The 27,915-nt window shown below is 40.3% G+C and overlaps 1 protein-coding gene across 3 annotated transcripts; it reads left to right on the forward strand.

Moving 5' to 3' along the window:
* Positions 1 to 192: 192 nt before the first annotated feature.
* Positions 193 to 27,915, forward strand: esr2a (estrogen receptor 2a). Of its 3 annotated transcripts, none has more exons than XM_086264782.1 (9): positions 193 to 392; positions 12,729 to 13,392; positions 13,661 to 13,854; positions 16,705 to 16,821; positions 18,098 to 18,406; positions 21,516 to 21,654; positions 22,160 to 22,293; positions 24,988 to 25,171; positions 25,367 to 27,915. In XM_086264782.1, exons 2-9 carry the CDS (start codon positions 13,016 to 13,018, stop codon positions 25,599 to 25,601), a joined length of 1,689 nt encoding a protein of 562 aa, XP_086120908.1. In that variant the 5' UTR covers positions 193 to 392; positions 12,729 to 13,015; the 3' UTR covers positions 25,602 to 27,915. The 3 variants fall into 3 exon arrangements, with proteins under 3 accessions (XP_086120908.1, XP_086120909.1, XP_086120910.1); XM_086264783.1 differs by having other exon boundaries at positions 13,688 to 13,854; XM_086264784.1 differs by lacking the exon at positions 193 to 392 and having other exon boundaries at positions 13,109 to 13,392; positions 13,692 to 13,854.

Raw genomic sequence — 27,915 nt, forward strand, 5'->3', positions numbered from 1 at the left:
TAAAAGCGCTATATAAATACAGGCCATTTACCATTTTACCATTTACTACAAATATATAATAAGTCATTTTCCACAGTTTGTTTTTCAGTTTTTACTTCATAGTGGTTATCTCTTTTATTTTGAAGGCGCCAGCCGGAACTTCCGCACCTAACTCGCTGTCGCTTGCAGTCATTTCCCTAAACGCTGCTGGTCGTTAGCCTCTGAGCTGAAAGCCGCGGTTCATATCAGCGCAACAGGGCTGTCTGTGAACTCGGAGCTTGGACTTTAAGCGGTTCGTGACAGCCCTATTTAATACTTGACTTTACACTTTTACCCACGCATGACGCCACGAGGGGACTCGGTGGGGTCGGCCTGAAAACTTTCCCCTGCCATTGGTGTTTCTGAAGGAACAGGTAATACTATTTTTCACGCGTTTACATACGTTTTGAAGCAGAGGACGCTCACAGACTCCCCGCTGTCCCTCAGATTTATTGTTGCGGGGTCAAATATCAATGCAACAAGGCCCGCACCTGTAGTAGAAAGCGCATAAAATACAGATAACATAGATAACAGGTGGTCAGAATAAACTCCAGCAAGAAATCACTACATAGGCTTTTAAGGACTTTAGCTGACCAGTGTATTTTAAAAATAACCATTCATAGATCTTAACTGGATGTAATCGATCTTTGAAAAGCTTCTTTAAAAGTTTAAGGTCGTATGGATATGATTTAACTGCAAGGAGGCTATTAATACGCAAACTATCTTACTAGTTCCTTTATCGTTTAAGGTCTGTTAGCCTCCAGTGTATTCTTGGATCATTAGGGCTGTAGGGTCTTTCGTTTCTGTATTTTGCGTGCACTTTTGTGGAGAATCAGTGTTTTCCATTTCAACAAGTCTAATGTGAACACAAGGCCACTTCAAAAAGCACTTATCACTGTGTAAACAAGAGGCTGCTATCGGCCAGCTGTCTGCTCTGCTAGGATCAAGCTCACAGGAAGAATTTCCTTTCCTTTGTGCATATCATACAAGATATGTAGTTATTTCCAGGGTCGTCTATTTAAACAGTTAGCTCTGGTGCTAATAGGTCAGTTATACTTATCTGGTCCATGGCACAGCAGGTAAGAAGTGAAGCTTAAGATTGTGTGATCTTATTTTTACAGATGATTTGGTGTCATTTTTCTTCCCTTAAGCTTTTTTAAAATTCATTTATTTTAGCTTTGGTCTGGCAAATATAACAAGCTTTTATCCCTCTTTTAATTTTGACAGCTGAATAGCTTTACTTTGACTCCAGCCTGGGTGAGGAAAATGAGGAAATTTTACTTCAGCACACAATTTCAGATAATATGATAATAAGTGCAGTCATTAGTTGTGGCCCTGACTTGTCTCAAGATGTAGACTATTAAATATTAGCAATTAAATTAACATGAGGCCAGTGTGCACTGACTCGACCTAGAGAGAAGTGGTGTTTTATTATCGACTTTTTGAGTTACAGAAGTTGTTCAGGGGAGGTGATCAGAGCTCTCCTCTCACACTTTGTGAGACTTTTTTTTGAAGAAACAACACTTATTTGCAATGATGATCACTTCTACGGCAGGGATTAACATGCCAGATTTATATAAGTAGAGATCTGTGACCACAGGAACAACTCTAGTCTTGTTTGTCCTTCGATTCTAATTGTTGTTATTCTGTTTCTGTCATGATTGATTGTGCATCCTGTATCACCTGTAGCCATGATTTAAATGTCTCTGAGGTACTCCATGTTCCTTGTGTCTGAATAGAGCTATACAAACAAATGTGACTGTTTTTGCTGTTTAGCATGAGGGAAGCGTTAGTTAAAATTAAGGATGCATCAGTTGTGAATTCCTGGGTGGAATACTGATGTTTAAAACAGCAATTTGATAGATAACTGAAGCAGAACAATACCTTTTTTTCCTGTCTATTTTTCCCTTGAATATTAACGTTTTGTGCCAGGAAAACAAATCGGCATAAACAGAGAAGTACTGACCACTAACACAGGTAGATGACGTCTTATTTGTGGAAATGCTTATTTCAGTCAGTAATGCTATTATCTGCTCATACAATTGTCTTAATGCCTAATAATTAGAGAACAGATTAGTATTTCCTATTTCCATTTCATTACGGACCCTAAAATGCCAATAGGAAATAACAATACAGCTAATACCGACTATTACAGTGCAGTTCCTTCAAATTAGTTGAAGGAAATAACTACAGCCACTCAGGAAATGTATCACTTATTACTTCTATTGGAACAGATCTTCAGGTATATTTCTACTTTTTTGTTGTTGATCTATCTGGAATTGTCAGGCAGGTGAAGTTAGTACTGCTTTTGTCTTGGCTTACACTAAATTCAGAAGTCTCCCTTTGTATCTATTAAATCCATCTTGAATAATTGCTGATTATGTTGTACAAATAAGCCTGGAAGATTCAAATGTATTGCATTCTGGATCAATTTAAAGTGTACAGTGAGACTAAGTAATTGAGTTAATTAATGTTTAACTGAGCAAGTGGTGCAAAGAAGCCTCAAATTATGCATTCTAATTGTTGCCGACTGAAGTGTTTAATTTTCTTCTGAAAGGTATTTGCATATCGTCTGAGACAGAACACTTCCCTGGTGCATTTCAGTGAAATATTTTGCACGTTCTCTGGCACTATCCTACACCAACATCCCCACGTATTTGCCGTGTGCAGTAAGGCAGGACTGTTTTTGCAAAGGCCATTTTTTCCTGATTTTTTAGGGAGGCTGTAAGGTTTTAGGATAAGGGAACGACACGGCCTTGAGATTTTGTTTATTCTGACAAATAATTGGGAACAGATAGTGTTGTTGCTAGTTTAGATTGATTTGACTTTTTTAACGCACGTGTATTTCTATGAGGATTTATAACTATGTAATCTTGAGTCATGTGGGGAAAAAGTACACCTTCTGTGTGTAACTGTAACGTTTTATGTGCAAGAATATAATAAAAATAATCTCGTCCTCAGCAAAAGACGGATAAATCCGTCTCAGCTGTACAACAACACATGACATACTACACAGTGTCTTTTTTTTATGATACAAAAATTAAGCCAGAATACAAGTAGTAAGTAGCAGCCAGATGCACTTGATTCAAATGCCCGGGATTACCTGATCAACAAGCAGGGCAGGCGTAAGCACCTCCTATAAAAGCAAAACTTTTGGCAGTTTGCTGGTCTGGATTTTTCAGGTGTGCATTAGAACAACGCCAAACAGGAAAGACAACAGCCATGAGCCTGAAGAAACAACTGTTGCTGCCCATCAATCTGGAAAGGGTTACTCTAGATGTCAGATAGCATGCTAAATGTCAAAATTCATGACTGAACACAATGAAAAGATTGAACAGGTATGGCCTGCCAGTAAATATTGACAGGAAAAAGCCTCTTACCTTTCTGAATAACAGCACAGCTTAGGTTTGCTAAGTTGCATCTGAACAAACCACAATACTTGTAGAGAAAGTGGAGATGTTTGGCTATAATTCACTGCACCACGGTTGGAGAAAACGAAACACGGCATGTAACCAGAAAATCCTCGTACCAGTCTCAAGTATGGTATTGGATGGGAGATGATTTGGGCTTGAAAGAAGGTATGCTTTCTTTTCCACATGATGCATAGTCTCTGAGGTTTCTGTCTGTATAATCCACCACACGACATCATTTTTGGTGAGATATCCTTAGCTCTCCTAATGCACTGCAAATGAAAAATATTTATATTCTTTAAATTAATCTTTTATTTATCAAGGCGAAAGAGAGACCTGACCAAGAGGGCCAGCATTCACACTTTAATTGTTTTTGTTGTAAAAATAGAGAAAAGAAGTAGAATAAGTTCCAAACTAGTCAAGATTAGTAGTGCAGCGGTAACCGCTTCCTCGGTCACTCACTATGGGTGCTGTGGAATTATTTGGTTAAGATGCCTTTAGATTAAAACAACATCCATTGCTTAATAAATACTTGCTTCAGTTGGACACAAGTGCTTTTCTCTGACATTTAGAGGACTAAAGCAAACAGCACCCCATCAAATTGGTTTTTAAACCCACAAAGACATGAAAGTGAGGTTTTAGAGATGGCCATAAATCTGCTTCATCATTCAACAAAGATCTTTAAAATTTGAAACCCTTTGTTTTCACGATGCAACAGGTTTTTGTCCTGGCGTCACTGTCACTTTGTAACAGAATTAGCTGGAGATGCAGAAATGGTAATAAGAATCCTTTAGTAAGATTTCCCAACTGCTTGACTTGAAATTTAAAGCCTTATAACCATGTGAGCCGATAGTAGGGGCAGCAAGATGTGCAGGGAGCTTTTCTCCCACAATAAGTTGCCAACTTCTAGAGAGTGTAACTGTGAGGAAGTCTGAAGGCAAGGTCAAAGCTTCAAAGGAAACAAAAACTCTTCCACATCTGCTTTTAGCCAGGATTGGTAATTAAAGAAGAAAAACCTTGCCGCAATCTCTTTTAATGTGACTCATCTGTTTTGGGAGGAACATTCACCATCTACAGACACAAGGTCACAAGAATCACTGTGAGACTAGTTGAAGAAGACAACTAGTTCTCCTTCTCCTGCTCTGTTCTTCTTTAATGCTTTCACCAGCACACATTCCTCAAATTACAGGTAATCAGATGCCGACTTGTTATTGATTTATAGGTTTTTGTGATCCATTGATCTACTTTTAATCATATATCATTCCCCAAGTATTAAGGAGAAACCGATGAGCTGGCAACTAGTCCTCCTTCTCCTGCTCTGTTCTTCTTTAATGCTTTCACCAGCACACATTCCTCAAATTACAGGTAATCAGATGCCGACTCTTTATTGATTTATAGGTTTTTGTGATCCATTGATCTACTTTTAATCATATATCATTCCCCAAGTATTAAGGAGAAACCGATGAGCTGGCAACCAGTGCATTTAAACCTCAGAAATTGGCTCATAGGCTTTGATTTTCAGTCATTCAGGAAAGGAAAGGATTATAAACCCATAGAAGAATCAATTATCTGTCATCAGCTAAGGAGTGGATCATTTATCAAACCAGATATGTTTATAAAAAACCATTCAGTTCGTTGTGTGTCGAGGCTAATTTGGGAGCAAGTGTTTGCCTTAGTTATTGTAAAAATCTCCAAATATACTCAAAGTACATGTGGCACATTTTTGCATTTAGTATAGGGCTGCTCGATTATGGCAAAAATGATAATCACGATTATTTTCACTGAAATTGAGATCTCGATTATTTGACGATATTTATTTAACCCTTTAAGACCTACTATAGAACCAAGTCCGCCAGAGCTTATATTATTTTTTTACATGTTGTAGTGCCATTTGTGGGAGCATTTCAAGTTGCTATACAACTGTTATAGCCCATATTTTAATAATATGTATGCATTAAGTCCATAGTAACTACATTAATTGCAAAAAAGTGCAATAAACTACAAAAAAATTGAAAATCGTTTTTGGTTTTTTTACATATATTTCTACTTGGAGAAATTTAAGAGGTTTATCCCTCAAAACTTTAAATACAAAAAAGTTGCAAAAAATAGTTTACAACAACAGGAAATTTATTTTGAGTATCTTCATAGTTTTATTTTGGCGATACAGCAATTTTTATATACTGCAGGAAAAACGAGCAGCAGTGCAATTTGAGTTCTAAGCATCCCAGAAACTATTCAGAAAAGTCAAACATGACCAGTATAGGCCTTTAAGGCCAACAAGTAAAAAAAACTACATTTCCGCAAAAATGACGTCACTTCCGGTTTCGGCCAGGAAATGGCGGACATGCGATAGTTCGCGCTGACCTCTGTTTCACTGTGGGAAGTGTTATGAACAGCTGATCGGATCGGCAAAGCGTGTTTCTGGTTTTGTGTTTTGCTGTTTTGTTCCTGCAAGCGCTTTTTATGCAATTTTTGCAAAGCTATATGTGGAAGGACCGAGGACAAGCTGATGGCATAAGATGTAAGTACAACTCCTCCGGTTTCATATGCAAAACAAATTATTGCGCTAGCTTACACGGTTCAGGTTCTACAGGGATTTAAAAATAGTTACGCAAAACGGAGTGTGCTGCTCTGACCGGCTTTAAAGGGTTAACAATGACTTTAAAAAATAATATAAAATAGTGTGCAACACCACTGAAGTTTTTTTTTACCTCTCTTTTCAACCAACGGCAGTCACTCTCCTCTCCAAATAACTTCTGCTTAGCTTTCCGAGCTTCCCTCGGGTCCTCTTAATCAGCGGTCTCCAACCTTTTTTTGCGCCACGGACAGGTTTATGCCCGACAATATTTTCACAGACCGGCCTTTAAGGTGTCGCGGATAAATGAGGGAGGGGCTAATAATCGGCTCAGTCATTTTTAATGATCGTTGAAAGCCCAGATCGTAATCGTGATTAAAATTCGATTAATTGAGCAGCCCTAATTTAGTATTTATGAAAATGCAAATTGGTTTTAAGGCAAATTCACCTTCGAATCCGTTGCAGTAACTGATGTTTTTTGGACACTCAAAGGCAGCGAAAACAAGCTGTGGGAACAACAAATATACTGATATGTTCTGTTAAACAGTTGCTTATTTACACGTTCTCTGCAGAAGGAAAAAGTTTAGCATTTATTTGAGCAACATGATTTTATCTTTTGTCTGTTTTTGTTGTTTAGTTTCGCTTTTGGTCTTTGCTCTATTCATCATACATTGTAATTTATCTGTTTGTTTGGAGCCAACTGAACAGATGCCTCAAAATCCACTCGGAGCAAGTACTGAGCTGAATCACTTGGGATTGCAAAATCTAGTCCTATTAAGTAATCTTCCTGTTTTAAAAAATAGAATAGAATAGAATAGAATTCAACTTTATTGTCATTGCACATGTCACAGGTACAAGGCAACGAAATGCAGTTTGCATCTATCCAGAAGTGCTTTAGCCACGATATAGATATATTACAATATATATTAGCAATAATATAGATATGTGAGTATATTACAGAAATAGGTCTGTTATGGTATGTTATAGTCCTCTCACCACTACTGTTCTCCCTCTACACTAACGACTGCACCTCCAAGAACTCGGCTGTCAAACTCCTAAAGTTTGCAGATGACACCACTGTCATTGGCCTCATTCAAGATGGTGATGAGTCTGCATACCGGCAGGAAGTTGAGCGGCTGGTACTCTGGTGCAGTCAGCACAATCTGGAGCTGAACACTCTTAAGTCTGTAGAGATGACAGTGGACTTCAGGAGACATCCCTCAACTCTGCTCCCCCTCACCATATCAGACAGCCCTGTGTCAACTGTGAAGACCTTCAAGTTCCTGGGTACAACCATCTCCCAGGACCTGAAGTGGGAGACCAACATCAACTCCATCCTCAAAAAGACCCAGCAGAGGATGTACTTCCTGAGACAACTGGGGAAGTACAGTCTTCCACAGGAGCTGCTGATCCAGTTCTACACTGCGGTCATTGAGTCTGTCCTGTGCTCCTCCATCACAGTCTGGTATGGAGCAGCCACTAAACAGGACAGGAGCAGACTGCAGCGGACTGTACGGGCAGCAGAAAGGATCATCGGCACCCCCCTGCCCTCCATCCAGGATCTGTACCTCTCAAGAACCAGGAAACGGGCAGGGAAAATCATCACAGACCCCTCACTCCCTGCACACAGACTTTTTGATCTGCTGCCCTCTGGCAGACGGTACAGAAGCCTGCAGACCAGGACCACCCGACACAGGAACAGTTTCTTTCCCCTCACCATCTCCCTTCTTAACAGTTGACCTGTCACACTGCTCCCACTGCCAGACTGCAACTGCACCTTATGTACATTTTGTAGTATTCATTCCACCTCATTCATTTCTGTATTTTATGTATATAAGTTTAGATTCGTTATTTATAGTTGGTTTACACAGCTTTGTGTATGTATGTGTAATGTGTGTATATATAGACACGTGTGTGTGTGTGTGTGTGTGTGTGTGTGTGTGTGTGGTGTGTGTGTGTGTGTGTGTGTGATTTACATTGCTGTGCTTGAGAGCCACCATCTACCAGAACCAAATTCCCTGTATGTGTCTGCACATATACTTGGCCAATAAACACGATTCTGATTCTGATTATAGGGCTGGGCTATATCATACCGTTCACGGTAATACCGGTGTAATTTTGGGCAAAGATAGGAAAATGAAATATCACGATAGAATATGGGTAAAACGCGCATGCGCAGTGCCTATGTTTACATAAGCACATGGCGGCGACGCAGAATGAGAAGAGCGAAACTGGATCGTTGAATGAAACGGATGAACCAGAACTGGTTTGTAAAAATGCTACAACTTCAGTGGTGTGGAACTGGTTTAGCTTTCGTCCGTCAGATACACAACAAAGCACTATTTCTGGTAGAGCATGCTAGCGGGCCGTCGTTATTACCGTGTTTTTTTTGGAAAATACGGCACACTTAAAATCAATCCTTTGATTTTTCTGAAAATCGACAGTGCCCCTTATAATCCTGTGTGCCTTATGTATGAATTCTGGTTGTGTTTACTGACCTCGAAACGATTTTATGTCGTACACGGCGCTCGAAAATCTGTCAAATGTTTTAGTATGACTTTGCTAAGCTATGAACCCGCACCGCTTGATGGATTGTCGGAGCATTACGGCTATCGTAGGCAGGAGCCTCGCGGAGTGATACGTACTGTGCTTCAACATAATATTACCGTGTTGTGTGTGTATAACCTCTTTTTAAGTTTTGTGGATGTTATACATGGTTATGCTGAGGATATGTCGGCCAGTTTCCACTGGAAATGCCTTTTGGTTAAACTATCAGCAAGGAATTTGCATTTGCACTGTTAAATTTTTATATAACTTTAATGCACATAAAAAACAGCTGCTTGTTTAAGTGAAAATACATTGCTGGTTTTTTTGCACAAATAAAGTTGTGGAGTTGTAAAGTATTTTGTCTAGTGTCAATTATATCGTTATCGCAAATTTTTAAATGTATATCGTGATAAATATTTTTGGTCATATCGCCCTGCTCTAGTATGTTATAATGTACACGGTATGAAGTATGTTATGAATATGCTATAACTATAAGTATGTACAGACTATGAACAGGATATAAATATAAAAAACTATACAGAAATATGAGATATGCAGGTTATAAACAGTTGTTGAATTAAAATTTATTGTATTGTACAGAATGATTATTTACACAGAACTATAAAGTAGTGCAGTTAAGATAAGTGAGATATGTGGATAATTTCTACAGAGGCTATATAAAGCGTTAGTGGTTGTGAGTGGTGGTTCAGTCCATGTTGTTATTATTGTGTGTATGAGGGTACAGTTGTCCATTTTGTGTGTGTGTGTGTGTGTGTGTGTGTGTGTGTGTGTGTGTGTGTGTAGGTGGTTGTGGGTGTGTAGGTGGGTGTGTGTATGTCCAGTCCATGTGTTTAATGTGAGTCAGGAGGCAGAGTTCAGGAGTCTGACAGCTGTGGGGAAGAAGCTGTTCCAGTACCTGGTGGTCTTAGTCCGGAGGCTCCTGTGGCGCCTCCCAGAGGGCAGGAGGGTGAAGAGTCCATGTGATGGGTGACTGGGGTCTTTGGTGATTTTCCCAGCCCTTTTCAGACACCGCTTCCTGTAGATGTCTTTTATGGCAGGAAGTGGTGCTCCGGTGATGCGTTGGGCAGTTTTCACAACCCTCTGCAACGCCTTCCGGTCCGAGGCAGAGCAGTTCCCGTACCAGACTGTTATACAGTTGGTCAGGATGCTCTCGATGGTGCAGCGATAGAAGTTCACCACGATGTCTGAGGACAGGTGGTTCTTCCTCAGAGTCCTCAAGAAGAAGAGGCACTGGTGAGCCTTCTTGACCAGCTTGGAGCAGTTGGTCGTCCAGATGAGATCCTCGGAGATGTGGACTCCCAGGAACTTGAAGCTGCTCACACGCTCCACAGCCGTCCCCTTAATGTAGATGGGTGGATGTGGGTCAGCATTCCTCCTGTAGTCCACGATGAGCTCCTTGGTCTTCTCGGTATTAAGCAGCAGGTTGTTTCTGTCGCACCACTCAGCCAGACGATCCACCTCCTCCCTGTACCTCATCGTTGTCGTTGATGAGGCCAATCACCATGGTGTTGTTGTTGTTGTTGTCCTGGTGTGAGAGGACAGAGTGCAGTGCGATGGAGACTGCATCCTCTGTGCTCCTGTTCTGGCAGTATGCGAATCGGTGGGGGTTCCAGGGTGTGTGTGTGGGGGGGGCAGGATTTGAAGTGTTATGTACCTAAAGGCTAAAAGACCCCTGTATTTATAACAAATGTTGGCTTTTCAAACAAGAAAATAAAAAATTCAGATGAATCATTAAACAGGTGCTAAACCATATCAGAGCAAACCAGAGCCATCCCCAGTCGGCTTCTTCCATACCTCATAAAACATCCTCGGACTTTGACTTTGAAATAAAAGAATTTTATCCACTCAGTAAAGTTATGTACTGTGTGACTTTTACCTGCTATTTAGGTCAAAAGAGAAAAAATAGTTGCACATTCACATAAAAAAATGAGGCAGGAAGAACTGAGTGAACAACAGCTCAAACACCGCAGGACTCCAATTTATCGCACGCTGAAAGCTTTAAATTTTGAGCACAACTGTTTCACAAGAGAATAACACACTACTCTGTGCATTATTGTCTGAAACCGAGAACTTTTCCACAGTAAAAATTTCTAATGCTGATGATTATTCAATTAATCAACAGAAACTGGAAACAGTTTTTACGATCCTTTCTTTTAGTGAGTTTTTAAAATCAGAAATCCAGGTTTGAGCTTTATAAATGTGAGGATTTTATGTTTTTTGTACCACATAACTAGGTACATAACCCGTCTTTAGATGTTTTCCCACTTGTTTATAGTCATCAAAATAATAGATTATCTTGAAAATAATTTTAACAAATCAAACCAAAATTGGATGAATCTCTCAACTGCTGGGTGTTTTTCATGTAAATTGTTCATCCTTCAGTGGCCTGTAATGTGTCTACATGTCTTTAGGGCATCATCGGAAAAGTTTGTTTGCAAAACTTCCACAGTAGAGGTCATAACTCTCATGCTTCGTAATAAATCCTTGAGGTCACTGATGAAAATATTATTTTGTGTTTCCCTGCCTTCATTTTTCATTATGTTTTCACAGCTGTAAGAACAGCATTTGCAGGCATGGTTGAATTTCATGTTATAAAAAGGAGAATTCACCTTGGTTTCTTTCAAACTGTCCCAAATAATTAATTGGCACTTATGACAGTTGAAGCTCTGAGTCCATTTACTGCCGTTTCTTTAGCAGTGCTCATTTTACTTGTAGCAGAAGCCTCCAACTACTCCTACGGGTTATCGAGTTTGTTACTCTTCTCTGATATTTACTGAGATTAATTCAGGCGTTTTTCTTGGATAAGTAATGACTTACAGGTGTGGGCTTTATGCCACAAAGGTAGAGACACTGTGTACCAGCGACTGAAGACAGACTCCTGCCATTCAGGAACGATTAACTGCTGGATTTGATTCATCAGATGTGGTAAGAGTAAACCAACGTGTCCTTGGGCTGCACTGTGGTGCGTTACTGTGCACTCGCACTGCATTTATTGATCTTTCAGGTGTTTCTGTCCACAGGGCATCATAAATCACAATTTCTTTTTCCTCTCACCATTTTTGGTAGATACTGCAGGTGTTTTGAAGAAGCAAGTGAAATTGTAGCGTCTACTGATCGTTAGAGCTGACATTTTTATATTTTTTCATCGTTCTGATGGTCACTGTAGTGGCTATATTAATTTCTTAAAGTTCTTCCTTTCTCTTATATGTAATATAACCACACTACTGACGGACAAGCGCCTGTTTTTATGCGTTGTCGTTAGTAACAGCGACGATAACACCTTCGTGTGTGGCTTGTTTATGTTCCACATACACCTTTCACAATAAAGCTATCCTGTTGAGACTTTTCAAAATAAACTGAATCACGTGAAAGAGCAGATTATTTACAGATGAGAAGTAAAAAATAAACCTTAGACTCAAACGTTAGAACAGGCTTTCCCCGCAGCACGCCGTGTAATAAATACAAAGAAAACGGCGGCCTTTACAACTTGTGTCTATAAATGTATAGTTTCATGCATCGGTTAAAACACTCGACTCCGGGTAAAGGACGCGCAGCTGGAAACACTTCACGCAAGTCGAGCTGCCCGAGATTCACAGAATTTACAGACAATGTTACATTTTTGTGATTTATATCGTTATCGGACGATAGAATTCTTATATCGGGATATGAGATTTTGGTCATATCGCACAGCCCTATAAACCACTACACTGTGCAAAAGTAAGCTTCCGCTGAAGAGTGTGTGGGCTCACTCCTAGAGATGGGGCGAGGGGCTCAGACAGTTAGAAGGGTTCAATTTTGCACCAGTTCCAGTGATTCAGGAATTTCACTAGAATTCCTCCTATGTGCATGCCACGTATAAGCCTAGTATGTGCAGTGTTTGGAGAAATCTATACACCCTGTAGCTTCTCTTTGTGGAGTGGGAGTGGTAGGCTTAGCTGGGACTACTGCTCCCACTCTTTTCGTTCTTTTTGATTCTACTTTTTTCCTTTTTTTCTGTAAACTGATTGTACTCCGATATTATCAGGGGAGCTAAGTATGAAGTTTTACCAAAGTTTAAAAGAAGAGATTGTAAATGAAATATATTTATTTCATCTACAATCGCAGGTCATGCCGTGTATTTCAATATATCAACCTGTCCCTTCTTCTTTCTTGTCCAGGTGGAAAGTTCTGCTGCTTTTACTGATGAAAAACCCATGGCAGGACTGAGAAGGAATAGTGAACATCCCTCCTACCCTGTCTTACACTCCTCTCCTGTAAACCTCCATCTTCTGGACTGTTTCACGAGGATATTCAGTTATGCCGAGCAGAAAGCAAAGTAAAATCCATTTCTCAGCTTTGACCATGTGAGCTCTGAGGTAGCTCTCTTAGCTCTGTTGTTTTTTGGCGACTCTTTCCAGTTGCCGGTAATGTAGTAATTCAAGTGATATTAGAAGCGTTTGGTGTCATGATGGCCGCTGCCTCCTCGCCTGAGAAGCTGCTGCAGCTCGAGGAGATCGACTCCAGCCGAGCTGGTAGCTGCATTCTCTCCCCGATCCTCGGCTCCTCTTCTCCTGGTCTGTCCCATGAAACAAGCCAGCCCATCTGTATCCGCTCACCATATACCGACCTCGGCCATGACTTCACCACCATACCTTTTTACAGTCCAACTATCTTCAGCTACGGTGGTCCGAGCATTTCTGAATGCTCCTCTGTCCATCAGTCTCTGAGCGCCTCTTTATTTTACAGCCGTGTGGGGACGCCCATTACGCTGCACTGCCCCCAGGGTCGATCCCAGCAAGGCCAGTCAGCCCAGACTCCGTGGGACAGTGTTATAACAACCAGGTAGGACTGGGCGCAACACCTTGACTACGCTGTGCTCTTTAATCAGTAGTTGGCCAGCTAATGATTATTCAATTAGTACTTAACCTGTTATTTATTGAACAGCTGTTTTTAGTAACCTTTTTCTCCAGTTTTTTCTTTTTCAACTAAAGCTACAGCAAGCTAAAAATAATCATCTGTAATCACATTACTGATTCAGTGATTTATTACTGTGTATTACTTTTAATCAACTGTTCTGCATACTTAATCTACATGTTTTTGTCTTGGGAAGAAATCATGACTCAAAACTGTCTGTTAGCAAGAGTGTGAGGAGGCGCTCCCAGGAGAGCGAGGAGAGCATGGCGTCTTCAGGTGGGAAGGCAGACCTCCACTACTGTGCTGTGTGTCATGACTATGCTTCAGGCTACCACTATGGAGTCTGGTCGTGTGAGGGGTGTAAGGCCTTCTTCAAGAGGAGCATCCAAGGTGAGACAAAACATACATATGGTTCGAACAATTGCTTGAAATCTTTGAAAATACTTGAATTTTAATACACTTTTCAAGGTTTGAAAAGTGCTTGAATTTCAAATGTGGTGCTTAAAAGTGCTTGAAACTGTATTTCATTCACAACAAATAACTGTCTGACCGAATGGTTTTCTTATCAGATAGAGAAATAAAATGAGTCGCAAAGTTGAAAAGCTAATTTTCTCAGTTGGATGCCTGTTTATTTAAGGGAGATGAATATTACATTCTAATTGTACCTAATTACGGAGCCCCGCAGGGGACATGGGAGAAAAAAAAATTAGGGAGAAAAAAAAAAATTAAGACAGACTTTTGCGAGATCTCGCAAAACAAACTCGGGATCTCGCAAAACTTTTGCGAGATCTCGCAAAACAAACTCGGGATCTGGCAAAACTTTTGCGAGATCTCGCAAAACAAACTCGTGATCTCGCAAAAGTTGAATTCGAACAATAGCGGCAGCTACTTAGTTGTAATATTACTCTTTCTGGGTCACAAAATACACTTTTAAGATATTTTGAGGCGTGAATGTAGTTGTGTAAACGTCAGATACCTGCTCGGTTTACAAGACATCACATATTTGCAAAAGTGCTCCGACGTTTTTGGAGATCTGACACCCACTAGCTCGAAGCTAACGGGAGGTCGAGACCTACTACAGCCGGGAGGAACACCGCTTTCCCGGCACATCGTGCCTCGACCTCCCGGTCGGCTTCGAGCTGGCGGCCTCCGAAGAATGCGGCTAAAACTTTTGCGAGATCTCGCAATACTTTTGCGAGATCCCGAGTTTGTTTTGCGAGATCTCGCAAAAGTCCGTCTTAATTTTATTTTTTTTTCTCCCTAATTTTTTTTTCTCCCATGTCCCCTGCGGGGCTCCGTACCTAATAATATCACAGATGATAAATTAAATAAATAGATTTTAAGTAGATGCTTGTGCATTCTGAAAGTTGAACTGAGTATGTCATCTGTTTAAAGCCTCTCCCAGTCAGTGCTGCTCTCCATGCCTGTCTCGTACATGGTGTTATTAGCACAAACACTTTAAAGGTGATAATTCATGACTTTAACAATAATTCAGACAGCAATGTTATTAAACAACTTACAGTTGGTTTTATTGGGAATTAACTTTTAACCTGTTAGGCCCCCAGGGGCTTTCTGCTTGAAAATGAAATGACCAAAATAAATGGAGTATTTCTCTGCAATTACAAAGTCTGTGTAAACAATCTTGGTATGAAAATAAAGCTAACACTTGTGAGACGTCATCAGAGGTGTAAATATTACTGCAGATTGATTGGTAGAGCAGATGTTCATGCACTACTTAAAACTGTGTCACTGTTGCAAAGTCCTGATTGCTTCTCTCAAATCTAAAGATGTGCAACTTTGCTCTTGTTGGTTGGTGTTTCACACCACTTCTGTTTTATTTTGTACTTTATCTAAGTGTCTTTTTTGTGCTTTTCTGCGCTTTTCTTCACCAGTTTCATATTAATGTCGACGTAACTCCTTTGCGCGTACCCATCCAAATGTTATGTTTATGCCTTGCTGACTTATTAGTAAAGAATAAACTAATAAGTCCTCTAGGATATAACCTTACACCCTAGATCTTGGTGGATTTTGGATGCTCCTGTTTTAATAGTTGGTAACGCTGACACTGAGTCACTACAGCGCACTTTCTGTGCAGTATTAGCAAGTCTGCGCAGAGCTCCACACGCGTAAATGATCTGATGTCCTCCTGCTGACCTTTGTCTGATGGCTTTGACTCATCCCTGCTGGACCTCGTGGCTCAGTTAGTGGATGTTTTGTGGATAGTGGTCACTATAATTCCCATCTTTATATCTATTATATTAGTACTAGTTCTGCTCTTTTATTCCCATGCTTAATAAAGTTGATAATATTCCACGTTTAAGTACAAATTTGTGACATCCACACTGTTCTCACACAGGCCACAAAACAGCTGGACACAGAGCAGTTTCCCTGACTTTCATGTGTTTTGTGATGGTTTTATCTACCCATCCAAAACATCATTTCCCCAAACAGCCTTCTTTGGCTCATAGCTGTGTCCTACATGGTATAATTGCTCCCATCTCTATTTGGGGGAGACACGCTGGAGCTATTATCACTTCAGTACGAAGCTTTTCTGGTTGTCACCTGGAGGATTCTACTGATGCTTATCAGGGAAAACTTTGTGCACTTAAACGTCCAGTTTCCCAGAGCTTTTTATACTCGCTGCCTGACAGATTGCCTAGTCAGAGGCTTGCCTGGAACAAATCCACATTCTGTGGTGTCAAGTCATTAACTTCCCATTATAATCAAAATTTATTTCATAATGATAATTTGAAGCTAAAACTTGTATGTTGTCAATTTAAGCTTTATTTTACAGGTGTTATGACATAATCTTGTATTACACAACACTTTGAGCTTTTGAACAAATATATTCAAAACTAGACCATTTAACCATTGCTATACATTAAGGCAAACCAGTATGCGTATATCATGCTAAACTGAATTTAGATGGTAATTTTGGATCACAGTTGACATTTTTCTGAAAATACCACTGTTCAAACAATATGTCTGCCTATGCAAATTAAGTCTTTGAGCAAAATGGCCAGGGTACGGAGAGAGGACTTGAACTGACCACAAAGGACTGCTTGTCATCAATGATTTTTGCTGGAAGCTGCACAAGCTGGAAATTCTCAGTCTGCCTGTCTGTTGTGCAGGGATGCAACTTTGCATTGTATTTTTCTTCATACAACTCATTTTTCATTTTTTCTATCCAACTTTTTATTTTTGTCTCAATGTCTGTCTCTTTGTGTCTTTTTGTTTTAGGACACAATGACTATATCTGCCCGGCAACCAATCAGTGCACTATTGACAAGAACCGCCGCAAGAGCTGCCAGGCATGTCGCCTTCGCAAATGCTATGAAGTTGGCATGACCAAATGTGGTTAGTATGATTATATGTATACATTGTTTCATATTTCTGAAATATGGCTGGGTGGCTGTAGCTCAGGTGGCAGAGCAGGTCAGCCACTAATCAGAAGGTCGGTGGTTCGATCCCAGGCTGCCTCCTGGCTGCATGCCAAATATCCTTGGGCAAGATACTAACCCCATGTTTGCCTACTGGTGGTGGTCAGAGGGCCACCAGTGGCGCCAGTGTCCGGCAGCCTCGCGTCTGTCAGTGCGCCCCAGGGCAGCTGTGGCTACAACGTAGCTTGCCATTACCAGTGTGTGAATGCGTGTGAGAATGGGTGGATGACTGAATGTAGTGTGAAGCGCTTTGGGGTCCTTAGGGACTGAGTAAAGCGCTATACAAATGCAGGCCATTTACCATTTAGTTCTGATAGAAGTTTTTGCATTTTGTTTTTCTGAATCCAGCCAACAGTAACTTGATGTTCTGATTATTACCTAAATAACTTGGTCATCTGATGATGTTTGGTTTATTTTATCTAAAATTTGAATGATGTGATTACTAATTATACAGTATTGATATTATACATATGCTTGAATATATTTTTCTAATGTTCTTGTTTACTTGTAAGATCAGTTAATTTCTATTTTTTCTGTAGAATCGTACAACAACATGACAGAACTATGTTTCATTATAGGCAAGAGCAAGAACAATATATGTTTTAATATTCCATAATGTTTTAGTATTTGTTTGCCTATTAATTCACATTTCATTAAAGAAGTCTTCATTCCTGCATTTGATCTGCTCTTGTAGTGTTTTGGTTAAAACGTGAAGTTTTAATTATGGGTATCACTGCAATGATGCAGGGATATCTGGATAGAAATAAAGTTTAATCCAAATGTTGTTCTTTAATATGGTTCCAGCGCTTTTACTTTAGTTTTTTTTCTACATATGAGAAATGTGATCTGGCTCTAAAAGCCACCACTGGCTCTATTAATCATTTCCACACAAAACAAATCTTTTCAACATCTGTTTGCAGTAAATAGGATTCCCATACTCTAAATTTGGATTTCAGTTTATTCCGACATTTTGTTTTCCAAGTAGGAACTACATGGTGCCAGATCTTGTAGCCTGTTCAGTGATTTCTGTCTGTAACTGATGGACTTGCTACTTGCCATTTTTGCTTTACCCTTCTTAACCCCCCAAAATTGCAATCTTATGTAGAAAACAACAGCAAAATTTAACAGATATGGACAGTCTGGAACATGGGTTAAAATTGGCTATAATTTAATGCTTGCCTTGTTACTCACAGGTATTCGAAAGGAGCGTGGAAACTACAGGAATTCGCAGGCAAGGCGGCTAACCCGTCAATCCTCACAGTACATAACAGCTGAACCAAAGGGCATAACTGGACCAGCTGAAGGTTCATTAAATGAGCCCGAAAAACCTGCACTGACCCCAGAGCAGCTAATTGAGCGGATATTGGAGGCGGAGCCGCCAGATATCTACCTCATGAAGGACGCGAAGAGGCCGCTGACCGAAGCAAGCATCATGATGTTGCTCACCAACCTGGCAGATAAAGAGCTGGTTCACATGATTAGCTGGGCCAAGAAGATTCCAGGTGTTTGTTTTTGTGATATTTCAAAAAAAAAATTAGATGAATTTATATAATTAAAAATTTTTTTTTATCTTCTTCAGGTTATTCAGGTCAACAAAAATTCTAAATGAATGTGGAGAATCAGACCTTCCATTTTCATTGGTCAATCAGAAGAAAATGTATGTGCAGTGTCCCCATTCAAATCTAATAAAACAAAACGGGTCCAAAAATAGGGTTCAAATATCACTTTACCAGCAGATTTTCTCCGACTGTGCATGTGCAAAGTTACATAGCAATGTGGCAATACCACTTAATTAATGGTTCGAGCCAGAGTGCTGACACAAATAAGTGTTTCGCCAATAGAGCAATTCATGTCATGAATAAATAAAGTGTAGTATACACTGATGAAGAAAATATACACTTCTTTTTGTAATTTTTAGGCAACATCAATGTGATTGATTGTGAGTCTCCTATTCAACCAAATCCCAAAGATGTTCTGTTGGTTTAAGATCTGGTGACTGAGGAGGCCATATGAGTACAGTGAGGTCATCGTCATGATCAAGAAACCAGTTTGAGCTTTGTGATGGTGTGTTTGCCTGCTGCAAGCAGCCATGAGATGACGTTGTAGTTAGTACATTATAGTTTCAGTTATGAAGGAATATAAATGGTCAGCCACAAGACTTGGGTAGGTGGTGGCATTTAAACAGGGCTCAGTTGGTACTAAGAAGCCCAAACTTGTACCATTACACCAACCTGAACCTTTGATAGAAGGCAGCATGGATCTGTACGTTCTTGTTGTTTACACCAAATTCTGGCTCTAGCATCTAAAGTTTTGACCAGGAAAAGTTTTTCCAGTCTTTTCTTGTCCGTTATCTTGTGTGAACTTTAATCTTGGCCTCGTGTTTTTAGCTGACAAGAGTGGAACACAGTGAGCTGCTGTAGTCCATCTGCTTCAGAGACATATTGCGGATTCAGAGATGCTCTTTTACATATCTTGATTGTAACATGTGTGATTTTAACAGTTGCTGCTGACTTCTTTTCAGATCACAATGTATTTTCTCTCTTTCAGACTATTTAGACTAGACTAGTGTGGCACCAACAACCATGCCATGTTCAATCACTTACATAACCTTTTTTTCCCCATTCTGATTTTTGGTTTGAACTCTCGCATGTTGACTTCTATACTTTCTTAAAAGCACTGAGTTGCTTCCATTTGAAAGCTGATAAGAGTCAATATTTGCACTTGACAAAAGAGCTGGTGAGTATATAGCACAACACACACAGTAACAAAGTTGCCATCATTAATCGTTAGTTCTCATTTACAACATTTTGATTAGTTGAATCTTGTATTAGATGAAAGCTTTTCTATATAAAACAAGGGCATTTCAAAGTGCTCCTGAAACAGCTGTTATTATGTCTAGTTTTCATGTTTGCTTGAGTTGAGAAATGCAATTGGTTTGAGATTATACAAAGAGTCTTTCTACAACATCAGTAAAAATTACTTTAATGATAACAGATCTAGGTATTTTATTCTTCTCGCTGAGCAGTTCACTGTCTCAAGACAGCTAATGATGTGTTTGTGGCTTGGCACAGTCATTTGTGTCTGCTTTATTTAGCGTTTGAGCCTGTAAAACACAGCAGCAGTGATGGAACTGGAGTCTGGCAGTGAGCTGTGAAATAACAATGTATCACAAAGGGTGGATTTCTGTAGCCTTGTTAATGAATTCTGACTGCTTGTGGTGAATTTAACAAATTTAAGCCTGAAAAAGTGAAATAAATCATTATAGCAAAGAACCATTTAATTTCAAGCGTGAATTTCAAAGTGAATTGTCTGAATGCTCATTGTTGTCGTAGCCTGAGTCAGCAGCACAGGCCATACAAGTCTGTGGCACTGAGCAGTTTATTGGGAATGCGTGTTCATATGTATGCATAAATGATCATATTGAACGTGAGAGTAGCAGTACAATAATCTTTGTGTAATTTTGATTCTGACATGATTGTCGGTGCAAGTCGATTTAGTTTACTTGGCGTTTTGCAAAAAGTAATTTAAAGAGTGACAGATCTTGTCAAAGCTCACAGAAAGCTTACGGTAACTTCACACCATCAGAAGACAACTTTCCTTCGCTAGGTGATCACATCGGTGGTCACCCAGTGGGAGGGAACCTCCATCTATCCATCCATTTTCTACCTCTTATCTGAGGCAGGGTCGCAGGGGCAGCAGCCTAAGCAGATGAGCCCTGACCTTCCTCCCTGGCCACCTCCTCCAGCGTTTTCTGGGGGAACACAAATGCAGCACTCTCAGGCCAGTTGAGAGATCTAATTTCTTCAGCGTATCCCAGGTCCAGGCATGTCCCACTTTCTCCTGGTGGGACATGCCTGGAACGCCTCAACCAGGAGGAACCCAGGAAGTGTCCTTGTCAGATGCCTGAAACACCTCCGCTGGCTCCTTTTGATGTGGAGGAGTAGCAACTCTACTCTGAGCCCCTCCTGGATCGGTAATTAGTGACAAAGGGCAGCCCTGGCAGGCCCTGGCACTGTTTGTCCATCGGGAAAAACTCCAGTGTACAGGCAACAAGCCGAGGGGATACTAAGATACCGACCCCAACCCACCGCCTTTCAGCAAGGGCTACTCCAGACTGAGACACAGTCAAGGCCTGTCTCGGGGACACTGGTTCCTGTTTTTTGGGTCTTTTTCATTTATCTAACTCTTAGTAAATTGTGAGGTGCCTCGTAATCAGTACTTGTTATTATGTTTTTTAACCTGTTTGCTGAGACGGTGCCGTGTTTTTGTTTTACCTTGTTGGTTCGTTAATCAGTATCAAGTCTCACATTGCTCTTAATGGCACTGCCTGTAAAAAGGTGGTCTTTTTAGGGGTTTTGCTTGTTTTAGGTTTTATTTTATTGTTTTTTATTTATTTATTTATTTATTTTTTGGTTTGGATATTTTTAGGTCAGCATTCTGTTTTTGCATTTACGGACAATGAGATGGAAAAAATTGCTTCCAACCAAGTTGTTTACCTCCTGTTTCTCTTCATGCTGCTGCCTAGTTGCTCATTAGACTCGTTATTCAGGTTTCTGTGATATGCTTCATCTGCTCACAGCTATGTACTTTATGATTACATCCTTTTCTCAGGGTTTGTGGAGCTTAGTCTCGTAGACCAGGTCCATCTGTTGGAGTCCTGCTGGCTGGAGGTGTTGATGATTGGACTGATGTGGAGGTCAGTGGACCATCCAGGAAAACTCATCTTCTGCCCTGACCTCAGCTTGAGCAGGTACCACCTCCTAAACCTTGTTTCACTCGCCTGATTAGAGGCACTTGCTTCTAAAAAGAGTTATTGGTGGTTCCCAGTGTACTTACACACAATATCTTATGATAATACACCAAACCTCTGTATGTTTGTTTCTGTGTCTGTCAACTCCTCCTAGACCATCAGGGCTTGAGCAACCAAATCTGGCTCCTAAAGGTTCTTAGCTACATCGCATATTACGATGGCATCATGTTGCCTGGCAACCACCTAGCAATAGGCTACAACAACCCATTTTTAGCATTTAAGAACCTAAAACACCTATTCTGGGTTTTTTTTTGGTGATCTTTTCTGCCAGCTGAGAGACATCACTAATGTTACTCTCCTTCCTCTTGTGTAAAGTGCTTCAGAGTTAAAACAGCAGATCATCTTTTACTTCTTGGTGGGAGTTACATCTGTGTTATGTCTGGCTAATTTGTGGAGGTAAAAATCAAGAGTGTGATGCAATTAAATAACATTTTTGTCTTTTTAGAGAAGAAGGAAACTGCGTCCAGGGCTTTGTGGAGATCTTTGACATGCTGATAGCTGCCACAACCAGGGTGAGAGAGCTCAGGCTGCACAGGGAGGAGTACGTCTGCCTCAAGGTCATGATCCTCCTCAACTCCAGTGAGTGAGCATGTTTGTGTGGGCGGACATGAGGTCCACTCTCAGTGTCATGTGCTTAATGTGCATGTGCGTAAGTGAGACTGAGACTGTTTGTTTGTCTCCAGAACATGAACCCACAATGGGGTGTTAGATTGGTATCTCAGCATGTAATCTTGTGAGCCTACACATGGTAAGTATGTCCATAAACCAAATAACTAGCAGTGAAGACTGCTAGTTATTTGAAACTACACAGTGTTCCCTGTGTAGTTTCAAATAACACTGTGTAGTTTCAGTCTGTGCTATGAGGACTCAGAGGTTCTGCTAAAGTAGCTGGAGTAGCAGGTGGTACATAAGTGAAGATGAACACGGTCAAGGCCTCTCTGGTGAGATCATTAATGTTTTCTTTTTAATTGCCTCCACAAGCGAAGTCAGACTTTTGTCTGACTTTGCCGACTACAGAGCTGTTTCACCTTCAGCCCCAGAATATAAAAATCAAATGTTATTAAAAGTTTGTTTTTATTAAATCAGAGCTGACTAAAATGGCCAAGACTACAGAATATGGTTTAGATTCAAGTAAGAGCATTTACTGTCACATAGAAGAAAACCACATGATTCCTTGTGGGACCTAGTCACCCTAAATACATTTAAGATGATCAGATCCCAACAAACTAAATGTGAGGCATGGTGTGTTTTTGTGTAAGAAGTACTCTTAAAGTGTCTTTGAAATGGATCTATCTAGCATTCTTGGACTTGGACACTTAGCAAAAAGCACACTCATGCAATATGAGAATGTAATCAGTGTGAAAGTGTGATTTTTATTTATTTTTATTTGTTTAGGGCACTCAAGCCTCACGTTAGCTGGGATAATGTTAGCCTTTAACCAGCTGCTGTTGTTTAGCTGGCTTGTTGTCAGGATGGATGCATGTCTAATCTGTTGACTGTAAGTAATTGTGACAATATCGGGAATAAAAGAGCATGTTTATGCACGTTTTTGTGTTTTAGCACCCTGACTTTAGTTCAGGAGATGAGGCTTGAGGTGAGTAGGAAGAGGATTAGGTGACAGAGGAGAGAGAGCAGTGATGGAGGAGGAGACATGATAAGAACAAAATGATGAAAAATGTATTTAAATGTTTAGTGTTCACATATAGTTTAAAAAGAACTTTGTGACCTTTAAAATGAACTTATAATGCATGCTATGTATGTGTCCACTCATTCATTTTATTTGTTTTTTTTGGGGGGGGGGGTTGGTAGTTGTGCATCCGTACAAGAGCACGCTGCTTTTGGAGCTCAACATTTGTTTTGTAAAAGGAATGAGTAGGTGTTTGCAAACTATATTAAAGGCATTATGTTACGTTGTTATTAAGAAGTTCAACGTCTGGCATAGTTTAAAAGGAAAAAAAGGAGTTTACTTGATTAGTCAGTGGTTTGGGAGAGCAACCAGTTAAACCACCCACCCCACCACTAAGAAACACCTGTGGGTACTGTCGCGTTTTTTGTATGCCGTAAAACTAAGGTGTGTCATCCAGATCTTTGCACTGTACACTCAGAATACACACACACACACACACACACACACAGAAAATGATCAACAAATGCATGGAGTTGAAGATCATACTACTTTATTTAGTCAATTTAAAGCCAGTCCCTTTGACATCTGCTAATTCAATAGCATGAAAGCCCCAGACCAGAGCCCCTGTGTTACTTACTAACTCTCAAACAGTGGAAAACCCCATGGTGATGTTTTGTGAATAATCTTTTTGTAGCAGTGGAAAAAACTAAAACCAAAGTAGCTCAGAATGTTCCAAAAACAGATTTAAAGTTCTGCTGCCAGAGATAAAAAGCAGAGAGATTCTAACCAAGCAAATGTTTAGACGAGATTTTAATGACCCTCAAAATGAAAACTACTCCTTAAAGACGGAGACAGGGCAGTCCAGTGTGTACAGACAAGGCACCATCTGTGAGACACTGTTCTGTACTCTACAAATATTTGAGCAAACTGTATGTTCGATGCTTTGGCAGGATGTTTCTAAATGTTTGAGCATGTCAGCCCTTTTCAAACTGTATTTGCAAGCACAACAAGTGTTTCTTTAGTGTTGAACAAAACACGGGGATTTTTCAGACTTCTGCTACCAGAAAGTTTCACAGTAGGAAAAGGGCTGCAAAATCAAATCAGTTTTTTTTCCCCTGGCTCATAATGCACCTCTGGGCGCAGACTACATGCGTAAGCACCTTTTGATCCGTTTATAGTTGAAGCAAAGAGTCGATGTTACCTTACCAGAAGTCTTTTGCTTCTGTCCTTTGTATTTTATGCCAAAGTAAATAAAAAAAAAAAACACTTGAAAAATATTTGTATTTATAACACCTGGTTACAATCCTTTGACGGAAGGCCAGTGGTTATTTTCGGGGGTGTTAAATCTTTTGTATGCATTTTAAATAAATTGTGGATAAATTCCATTTAGCTGGTTCAGTCTGATGTTACCGGTGGTGTTGCACACGCTGGTTCTCTGGGTCATCTGTCCTTTTCCTGCTGTGACCGAATCAAGATGTCTGCATGAAAAATCCAGTTATGTTTTTGCACAGTTTACAAAGGATAATGCACTTCAAAATGTTTTATTTACTTTAGCTTCCAACATTAAACTCCTATATTGATATCTGTAATATAGTCTTTACTGTGTAGACACACTTAAAGTGTATTTCTTCCCATTTGCTTTCCAGACATGTGCCTCAGTTCCTCAGACGGCAGCGAGGACCTGCAGAGCCGGTCCAAGCTGCTGCGCCTCCTGGACGCTGTGACAGAAGCTCTGGTGTTGGCCATCAGCAAAACCGGTCTCACCTTCCAGCAGCAGTACACCCGCCTGGCTCACCTGCTCATGCTGCTTTCACATATTCGTCATGTCAGGTAACAGGACCCAACATCATGCTATTAAAACCTGGATATTTTTAAAAAAGGGAGACAGATCTGTAAATGAATTTATTTTACAGCTCAGATTTATTCAAAGCCCTGCAGTGTTATGAAACACATTCATCTGACCAGATTGTTCCCATCAAAAGTCATTACGTTAACCTCTCGCCCAACTTTGTTTTCAATGTGCAGTAACAAAGGCATGGACCACCTCCACTGCATGAAAGTGAAGAACATAGTGCCTCTCTACGACCTGTTGCTGGAGATGTTGGATGCCCACATCATGCACAGCTCTCGTCTGCCTCCTCAGCCTCCTCAGCAGGAGGAAGATCAGAGTGAGGCTCCTGCCCGGCTGCACAGCTCTGCAAGCGGACCTTCAAATACCTGGATTCCCAGTAGCGCTAGAGCTGGAGGTGAACCCCAGTAGTCAGATCAGAATTCCGATGCGAAAGAATTTTCACTGCTTTGCACAAAACTAGTTCACGGGAATGATGAGTATCTTCGTAGGAACGAGAGCTGGATTCTCTGATCTGTCACTGGTGAATCTTTGACACGCTGTGCACAGTTTCTGGTGAACTTTCAATATCTTCAAAGTTAACCGCATGGAGCACAGATCACGCTTTCAGGATTCTTTGCTTTTCCACTATATTGGCAAAAGACTAAAGCGAAACAGGAACAAACTGTCAAACCTGGTCACTCAGCTGTACTCAGATATGTGACAGGACCATTAAATCAGTCAGTCGACCAATGAAAACCCATGCAGAAAAACAGATCACAACTGATTTGATCACACCTCCCAATGACAGTATGTCTTTTTAAACTGATTAATCAGAGCCTGTACAGTTTGCTGGAACAAGCAGCTTATGTGTAACTGATTCCCAAAAACAAGCACCTGCAGAAAACTCACACTTTAACTCTGAGTTAAAGAAATCTTATACTGTGAAACTTACAGTGCTCACTGGCGTGTTTTCTTCAACAAATCTCAGTTTGTGTTTCGACTTTGTGTGTGTAGATGTTTTAATGCTTAAGTGGCTTTTCTATACACATGGACTTTAATGTCGAGGCTGCAACAAAAGACTGTTGTTACTGATTATTGCTGATTACTTAATCAGTTTATTGTTGGGTCTATGCACTAAAACACTTATGATTTCCCCACAGACCAGGGCCACGGCTTCATCTGCTAAGTTTTGTCCATCCCACAGTTGCAAATGAAAATTTATTTAGTCGATGAATTTCAAAAATCCATTGATTTTTATTCTTATATTTATTTTGAAGATGGAGATGCATGAATAATAATAAAAATGCTGTTTGTACCCATGTTTAGACAACCCAAGGAATTATGACACATACATAAGATAATACTTTATATCCTCGTGTAAGGGATTCAAATTTCATCAAGACTGCAGTATATCATCACCTTATAACACAAAGATAGTTAAACTTCTGGGATATCAATCTGTCCACTTAAGAAGCATAAGCCATTGTGAACATCATCCACTTGCTTTGGTGCAACCAGTTGCGCTGTCTGTGCAACGATGCAACCCCCCTCAACATGAACTGGTTTGGCATGTGGTGGCCTTAGACCACTTCTCTCTCCTTATGCCTCCTTACAGATCTTTCTCTGGTGTGACTTTTTTCACTTGTGTCACTGCTAGTCCTCCAGGATGGCACATTCATACTCGCTGTTACAAGAAGGTTTGCCGTGTCTCCAGGAGGATGAATACTAGGAGACGGGCAATTACCCAAGGGGAGCTGGACAGGACAGTAAAAGGGGTATCAATGCAGCAGCTGAACTGATATCGTCTTCTTATTATTGTGAGGAAGAACAGGAGGAGCCCTATAAAATGACCTCCACTGGACTATTCGAGAGCATGTTCCTGGCCAAACTGTCAGATGGTTGATAACGCTCATGCCACCGCCTGCAAAACCATTCCCTTCTTGCAGGGGTTGCCATTTACACCAAAGCAGGTGAAATAGATTGATGATGGATTCTGCTTCCTGACTGAACAGATTGATGTCCCTGAAGTTTACCTGACTATCTCTGATATTGTGATTATTGAGCGTTACCCTCATTTATTTTTTGAGTAGTGTATATGATCATTAAAGGCAGTATTTGCACAAAGCAGTTACTTTGTTAGCATCTCATGTATTTGTTGAATCGCTCACAGAGTTGTTTCATCTGGGTTAAAATTAACGAGAGAACTCCAGCTAAGAAGGTGATTTCTAGCAGAACTTAAGCTAATTGGCAGTGAATGTGGCAACTCTGATTTTCTTCTTTAGCTTAAAAAACAGACATGAAAACAATTCCTCAACTGAATGCTGATTTTTTTTTTTTGTTTTGTTTTTTTGTTTTTGTTAAATACAGTTATTTGAAAAGGAAAAATATCAAGCTGTGTTGAGCTGGTGCCTTCACTTGCTCTCAATGTCTGTGCTTTATTGTCAAAGATGTCTTACTGTTGCTCTTATGCCAACGTAGCACTTCAAAAAAATTTCTATTTTTGTAGTTTTGAACTTGCTACAGTTGCTCTTTGTGACATGATGCAGCTTCAACAATCAGGATCACTGCAAGGTTCATCAAACAGAGGCCTCTGGACCCTCTGGACTCTGGTCTTTCTGTACAGCCTGTGCTTTTACTCTCATCAGCCTTTGTCACCAAACTGTTTAAGCACTGCACAGATACTTCTTGTTCAATTCTGGGGAAAATGTTTGATGAATGTATAAATCAGTAAAACAATACGAAA

The sequence above is a fragment of the Aulonocara sp. 'chitande type north' Nkhata Bay genome, linkage group LG15 (genome assembly GCF_057382095.1).
Source record: "Aulonocara sp. 'chitande type north' Nkhata Bay isolate Kocher_YH1m ecotype deep benthic linkage group LG15, A_spYH_male_GT1.1, whole genome shotgun sequence".
Lineage (NCBI taxonomy): Eukaryota > Metazoa > Chordata > Actinopteri > Cichliformes > Cichlidae > Aulonocara > Aulonocara sp. 'chitande type north' Nkhata Bay.

What these genes read in the sequence shown, in the direction of transcription:
- esr2a (XM_086264782.1), top strand. Translation starts at nt 13,016, where the DNA reads ATGATGGCCGCTGCCTCCTCGCCTGAGAAGCTGCTGCAGCTCGAGGAG. An exon ending in CTGGGCCAAGAAGATTCCAG is followed by an intron (nt 18,407 to 21,515) that starts GTGTTTGTTTTT and finishes TCCTTTTCTCAG; the next exon opens with GGTTTGTGGAGCTTAGTCTC. An exon ending in CATGATCCTCCTCAACTCCA is followed by an intron (nt 22,294 to 24,987) that starts GTGAGTGAGCAT and finishes TTTGCTTTCCAG; the next exon opens with ACATGTGCCTCAGTTCCTCA.